Raw genomic sequence first — 7222 nt, forward strand, 5'->3', positions numbered from 1 at the left:
TGTTTTCTTGGTATTGTACCTATATCCTTGGCGTTCCCTAACATTAACCTCTTCTCTGGGGCCCTTGTAAACCAATAGATTTGTGTGTTAACCAGCTCTCTTCATTCACTCAATCGGGGCAAACTAGCGCAATATGCTAAAGATATATGGGTTAGCATATGGCTTTGCTTCCCACTCAACCAGCACTATATGCTAGAGCCATGTACTATTCTTCTAGAAACCAAACTACTTATTCCAGCAGCTGCTAGTGCGGTACGACAGGCTATACTTCTATAGAATACTTGACGGCCTTTTAGTGGCCGATAGTCTCGTATGAGCTCGCTCCTGTCCCCTTGCCCCTCACTCCTCCACCTTAGGTTCAAGTTATTTTATTTGTCAAATGCACAACATGACAGGCAAGCAGTCATAGCTGGCAACGAAATGTTTGTTGTTGACATGACTGCTTGCCTGTGATGTCGTGATCACCTGGCGAACAACATGCAGAGGAACACTTCAAATTCCCATCTCCCTATTGGTCAGGTTGAGACGGAGACTGCCTCTACCAACAGCTCCCTGTGTCTCCTCCTGCTTGTACCTGGGGGCAGGTGTATCTGTACACAGCTGGGTCCCTACCTGTAAACAGGTGAGCTTCTACCTGCACACAGGTGAGTCTACCTGAGCACAGGAACCACCTCAGAGCCACCAGCCCCTGGTCTGTCGGACCCTCATCGCCCACCGGAGTTCTGCGTCAGTAAGTGAGTGTTGATATTCTAGTACTGTCCAGTTGTTTTATGGTGGGATGTAATTACATTAGAGAGGTGGGATATTTTTAAGAGTAACATTAAGATAAACCATACATTTAGATTTGGCTGGGCTTGGTGTGTGGTTTAATAAGATGACTTTAATCATAAACTTAATTGCTTATAAGACATTTCTGAACTACAGCAGCTGATTGATTGTGAAGAGAAATGAGAGCTTTAATGTTGACGAGCTAAAGAAGAGCTACTTTGTGATGAGTGTTGTCAGGGCCACTGGCATCAGGCTCAGTGTTGTCACACCAAACACACGCGTCCTTCAGGCTGTCTTGCTCACCCCAGGCCGCGTCACCCTGGGGCAGACGGGCGTCTGGTCCAGTGGTCGGGGCTTGACTCCCAGCCCAACGGTTATGGGTTTACGTTAACATTTAGGGCATTTAGCAGATTAGGGTTTGATTCCCCAATGTCAGCAGGCTTCCCGTTGGTTTCCTAGCGCCAGATGCCTCCTAGCTCCTAGCTCTTCTGAAGGACGTTTCACCGTGGGTCTGCTAAATGACTGGTGAGAAGTAGCCCTCCTAAAGGCTTGTTTGAGTGAAACCCTCTCTGCTCCTGTTCGGCAGCGAGGGCCGCGAGAGAAGAGGGCAGAATGGATCACAATCAGGCGGACTTCCTGAAGAGTCTCATTGGTCTCCTCAACTTCCTCTGCTGGGTGCGTTCCATACTCACACTTCACGTCACCTTCTCAACGCACACACTGGGAACCAGTCGCCTCTCGACGCACACACTGGGAACCAGTCACCTCTCAACGCACACACTGGGAACCAGTCACCTCTCAAAACACACACACACACACAAACACTGGGAACCAGTCGCCTCTCAACACACACACAATGGGAACCAGTCACCTCTCAACGCACACAGACTGGGAACCAGTCACCTCTCAACGCACACAGACTGGGAACCAGTCACCTCTCAACACACAAACACGGAACCAGTCACCTCTCAATGCACACAGACTGGGAACCAGTCACCTCAACACACAAACACTGGGAACCAGTCACCTCTCAACGCACACAGACTGGGAACCAGTCACCTCTCAACGCACACAGACTGGGAACCAGTCACCTCTCAACACACACACACTGGGAACCAGTCACCTCTCAATGCACACACTGGGAACCAGTCACCTCTCAACGCACACAGACTGGGAACCAGTCACCTCTCAATGCACACACACTGGGAACCAGTCACCTCTCAACGCACACAGACTGGGAACCAGTCACCTCTCAATGCACACACACTGTGTTGTGTTGTGTTGCCTCCAGCTGTGTTGTGTAACATGTGTTGTGTTGCCTCCAAGTGTGTTTGTTGTGTAACAGGTGTGTTGTGTTGGGTAACAGGTGTGTTTTGTTACTGTTGTGTTGTGTGTCCAGGGGTTCGTCGTGTAACAGGCGTGTTGTGTTGTGTGTCCAGGTGTGCGCTGTGTTCGTGGTGCAACAGGTGTGTTGTGTTGTGTGTCCAGGTGTGCGCGGTGTTCGTGGTGTAACAGGTGTGTTGTGTTGTGTTGCGTGTCCAGGTGTGCGCGGTGTTCGTGGTGCAACAGGTGTGTTGTGTTGTGTGTCCAGGTGTGCGCTGTGTTCGTGGTGTAACAGGTGCGTTGTGTTGCGTGTCCAGGTGTGCGCGGTGTTCGTGGTGGGCTTCGGGGAGTTCCAGAGGATGAACTCCCTGTTCGGGGCTGTGGTGCCCGGCTTCCTGCCCATCTACCCCACCAACACGCTGATCGTCACCGGAACCATCGCCTGCTGCGTGTGCTACGTGGGCGTGCTGGGGGCCATGAAGGAGAACCGCTGCATGCTCATCATGGTGGGGGGCCACGCAGCCACACACACACACACACACACACACACACACACACACACACACACACACACACACACACACACACACACACACACACAGCCTCTAATACACACACATACACACACACACACACACACACACTAACACACAGCCTCTAATACACACACATACACACACACACACACACTAACACACAGCCTTCAACACACACACACTAACACACACACACACACACACACACACACACACACAGCCTTCAACACACACACACACACACACACACACACACACACACACACACACAGCCTTCAACACACACAGCCTTCAACACACACACACACACACACACACACACACACACACACACACACACACACACACACACACACACACACACACACACACACACACACACACACACACACACATACCTGTCAATCTCAAAATGCAAAGAAGTTTGTCAGCATAAATTAGTTAAAGTATCATAATTAACTCTAGCCATACACCTAAACATACCCATACCATTATTTTACATATATTGCTGTACATGACCATATAATTATTCATATAGCTGCTAAATTACTGTGTTTTTCTCCCGTTTCAAAAACTGATGCCTTGTGGTTCTTGTAGTTCTTCCTCCTGCTCTTCATCCTGATACTGGTGGAGTTGGCCATGGGCATCTTGTTCATGGTCTACGTCACAAAGGTACTTCTCTGTGTGATTCAACATTGATTCAAAATTGCCCCAATTTTTTTAAATTGATTGATTAAATATGTATTAAAAAGATTGATTAAGGAAATTTAAAAAAAATATTAACCCGAGGGCGACTTAAATATTTTTTTTGAAAACGGTAGAATTGTTATAAGGGAGTGCAGTACTGCGTAGTCGCCATGAGAGGGCGCTAGAGTGTTAGAGTTAAAATGAGTTGCGATGCTCTGAGGTGTAACAGGGGGGGGCTTTCCTCCCTTTAGCTTGACAGCTACCTGGAGAGCGACCTGATGGGCAGTCTAGAGGCGCTGAGGACCGCCCAGCCGGACACCAACAAGACCCTCCGTGACGACTTTGACGCCCTCCATTACCTGGTGGGCGGGAAACCCCATGCACAGACATAGATATGCATATAGACGCGCACGCACGCACGCACAGTAGACGGACACACACTCTTGGATATGGATGGATGCATGAATGCACACACACACACACACACACACACACACACACACACACACACACACACACACACACACACACACACACACACACACACACACACACACACACAATGGTTTCACTATAAACGTTCCATTCATCATTAGAGGGAACTGATTCTTGAGGTTTTTATTTTTGTAACCCATGGATCTTCCATGCAAATGCAATTTGTTTTTCATGCTTTGTGTTAGATATCAGCCTACTGCTACTCATAATACTCCTTATAATGTGTACTACAACTACAATACATCTCATCATAATGTGTACTAGTACTACAATGCAACCCACACACACACCAAAGTGCTTTACAGTAAAGTGCAATATTGCAGGAATGCACAAAAACAAACAAAAAACAATAATAAATGTAATAAAAGATAACATTTAAAAACTATACACTGTTGCACCAAGGGAGATATGCTAGCCAAAGGCAAGTGAATAGAGGTGGGTTTTTAAAAGGGACTTAAAAACATTCAGAGACTGAGCAGAACGGACTTGGAGTTGGGGGCAGTTCCAGAGTCTAGGAGCTGCCACTGAAAAGAAACACACACACGCACACGCGCGCAAATGCACACACCAAACAGATTAGATGAAGCAGCAGAAATGGCGAGTCCGGAGCAATCCGATGAGCATTTGCTGTAGCATCCGGCAGATGTTCCAGAGCCTTTGCAACCAAGCAAATTAAAATTCTGTTGGAAGTACAGTATATCAGGGCCTTGAATGGGCAGTTCAACCATTTAACACATTAAGGCCAAGTGAAAACTGCTCAGAAAAATCCAAATTCTTTGACATATAGCAACCTTTCTTTTAACAGTAACGCAAATATTTACGTTTATTATAGAGTAGGCTAATTCAGTTACTAACTCAGTTACTTTTTGGAACAAGTAGTGAGTAACTTTAACTAATTACTTTTTAAAAGTAACGTTCCCAACAAGTCTACTGCTACAATACATCTCATAATGTGTACTAGTACTACAATACAACCCATCATAATGTCTACTGCTACAATACATTTCATCATAATGTGTAGTACTACAATACAACACAATGTCAACTGCTAATACATCTCATCATAATGTGTACAACTCATCATAATGGGTGCTAGTATTACAATACAACGTATCATAATTCAGACTACTACAATACAACTCATCATAATGTGTACTAGTACTACAATACTATACAACTCATCTTTGTACATATTCAACACTTCTACAGTGTTAGTCTGACAGCAGGAGGAAGCATTGCTTTATCCTCCAGGCTGCCCACACATATGCTGACATAATGAAGCATACTCTATAAATATGTGTGGAACATCTGTGTAATTAATCCATATATGGGCTTTAAACCGGACAGTTCCAGTGCTGTGGAGTCCGCGGGGAGGCCGACTGGGAGGGAAACGCGCCGGTCTCATGCTGCAGTCAGGAAGAGTGTGACAGTGCCCCCTACGACACCTGGTCAGAGGTAGGTACTACACCCAGTGCCTCCGAATCAAAGACGCGTCAATGAATCACATTGGGCTTCTCGACCTATGGTTACCTGTTCTTCGGTAGTACAATGGAAATGTATTACAACTCAATGGAATTGCTGATGTATTTCACTGAATATTTAGATATTTTAACTGAAAATGTAAACTATTTCCGTGGCTAGCTGTTTGGTCCAACAGTTAAAAAAGCAACTGTATAGGACCGTTAAGAATCAAGTGTTTATTAATAGGCATTACAAGACTCATAGTTCTCAAACAGTTTTAAACATTTAGGCTATAATTATTGTGTAAAAGTTAAGTCAATAGTAAAAATCGAAATCTATAATTCTAAGAAATCTTATGAAGAGAATGTGAGATAGTGTGTGTGTGTGTGTGTGTGTGTGTGTGTGTGTGTGTGTGTCTCCTGCGGTGGATGTGAACTAGTGTGTGTCTACTGAGGTGGATGTGAACTAGTGTGTGCCTTCTGAGGTGGATGTGAACTAGTGTGTGTCTGTCTTCTGATGAGGATGTGATATAGTGTGTCTCTTCTGAGGAGGATGTGAACCAGTGTGTATCTCAGGACTATCTTCTGAGGTGGATGTGCACTAGTGTGTGTCTGTCTTCTGATGAGGATGTGATATAGTGTGTCTCTTCTGAGGAGGATGTGATCCCGTGTGTATCTCAGGACTATCTTCTGAGGTGGATGTGAGCTAATAATAGTGTGGCTCACTTCTGAGGTGGATGTGAGCTAGTGTGGGTCTCTTCTGAGGTGGATGTGAACTGCTTGTCTCTCAGGGCTGTCTCCAGAAGCTGAGGAACTGGTTCTCTCACAACTTCCGCAGTACGGGCGCAGGCGTGATCGCTCTCGCAATCCTGAAGGTGGGTTCTGTTAATCTGATTTATTCATTCAATCAATTAAGTTTTCACAATAAATGCTTCAGTCCCTGGCTTCCCGTTTAAATTTCTCGGGGAGATAGCCAATATTGTTCGAACAAATTATAATGAATTCAACCAATTTCCTGTTATCATGTTTCTCTTATAGGTTGTTATAATCATGTTATTAATCAACAAAGTTAAAAAGAATCATGTTAAGAATGAACTGCAATGTTCCTAATTCATATACAGTATGTTGGAAATGGTCTGATTTCCCTTGTTTCTCTTTGCAGCTGGTTTGCATGTGTGTTACAGTTCCCCTGCTCGTCCTTCTCAGACAGAACCGTCTGGGGTACATCTGAATAACTTAGTAGGGGTTGGGGAGTTGGACTCGCACCCCTATCCGTCCCTCAGGGACATTATTCCCTGCAAGTCAAGTTACAGCCTCGGTTCAATGCCAAAACTGATCGATAATGATAACATGAATGAATGTAAATAGTATAATAGTTTTAACAAGCAAGTCTTTTCCAGTGAGACTAATTGATGCGCAAATGTTTTTCTGACCTTCCTTAAGCCCATGAGCAAGCACCAGCCTACTTGTACTCTAAATGAGAAACCTTTGATAAAAACAGGTTGCTAATGCTTTCCTATTACAGTATTATGTAGAGATTGTAATGTGTGGGCATCTGTCTTTAGTTATGTGGTTATATTAACTATCTTTCACTTTATCACAACTTATTAGTGTTTCCTTTCATGACATGGCAAAATGACGTCCTATAAAAATGATCTGTCTCTCACTATGTTAGTCATAGTGTATTTATAGATGTTCGGCACTGCTAACATATGCTAAACTAACAAGGCTAATCAGTGTGGTATATTGTGTATCAGGATCAGAATAAAGCTCAGGTCCGTGGAGGACATCAAGTCAAGTGTGTGTTGAATCTCCTCCTAGCTGACCTATGATGTACTCCACACTGCGGTTAAACAATCATTATTTTAAACATACTTCACTGGGCGTAACAGTGATGTGCGTTTACACTCGTTTGACTTTAATCCACATTGAGGTCCCCTCAATCCACTTCCT

At 44.7% G+C, this 7222-nt stretch overlaps 1 protein-coding gene across 2 annotated transcripts; it reads left to right on the top strand.

Moving 5' to 3' along the window:
* Window positions 1-557: 557 nt before the first annotated feature.
* LOC132467215 (leukocyte surface antigen CD53-like) lies at window positions 558-7067 on the top strand. Of its 2 annotated transcripts, none has more exons than XM_060064381.1 (8): window positions 558-734; window positions 1355-1443; window positions 2409-2597; window positions 3225-3299; window positions 3566-3676; window positions 5157-5264; window positions 6061-6144; window positions 6432-7067. In XM_060064381.1, exons 2-8 carry the CDS (start codon window positions 1381-1383, stop codon window positions 6498-6500), a joined length of 699 nt encoding a protein of 232 aa, XP_059920364.1. In that variant the 5' UTR covers window positions 558-734; window positions 1355-1380; the 3' UTR covers window positions 6501-7067. The 2 variants fall into 2 exon arrangements, with proteins under 2 accessions (XP_059920364.1, XP_059920366.1); XM_060064383.1 differs by having other exon boundaries at window positions 558-730.
* Window positions 7068-7222: the final 155 nt, after the last annotated feature.

Source organism: Gadus macrocephalus, chromosome 11 (genome assembly GCF_031168955.1).
Source record: "Gadus macrocephalus chromosome 11, ASM3116895v1".
Classification (NCBI taxonomy): Eukaryota; Metazoa; Chordata; class Actinopteri; order Gadiformes; family Gadidae; genus Gadus; species Gadus macrocephalus.

Excerpts from the sequence above, each read along its gene's own strand:
- LOC132467215 (XM_060064381.1), top strand. The coding sequence starts at position 1,381 with ATGGATCACAATCAGGCGGACTTCCTGAAGAGTCTCATTGGTCTCCTC. Across the intron at positions 2,598-3,224 it reads ACCGCTGCATGCTCATCATG|TTCTTCCTCCTGCTCTTCAT; the intron begins GTGGGGGGCCAC and ends TGGTTCTTGTAG. Across the intron at positions 6,145-6,431 it reads TCGCTCTCGCAATCCTGAAG|CTGGTTTGCATGTGTGTTAC; the intron begins GTGGGTTCTGTT and ends TTCTCTTTGCAG.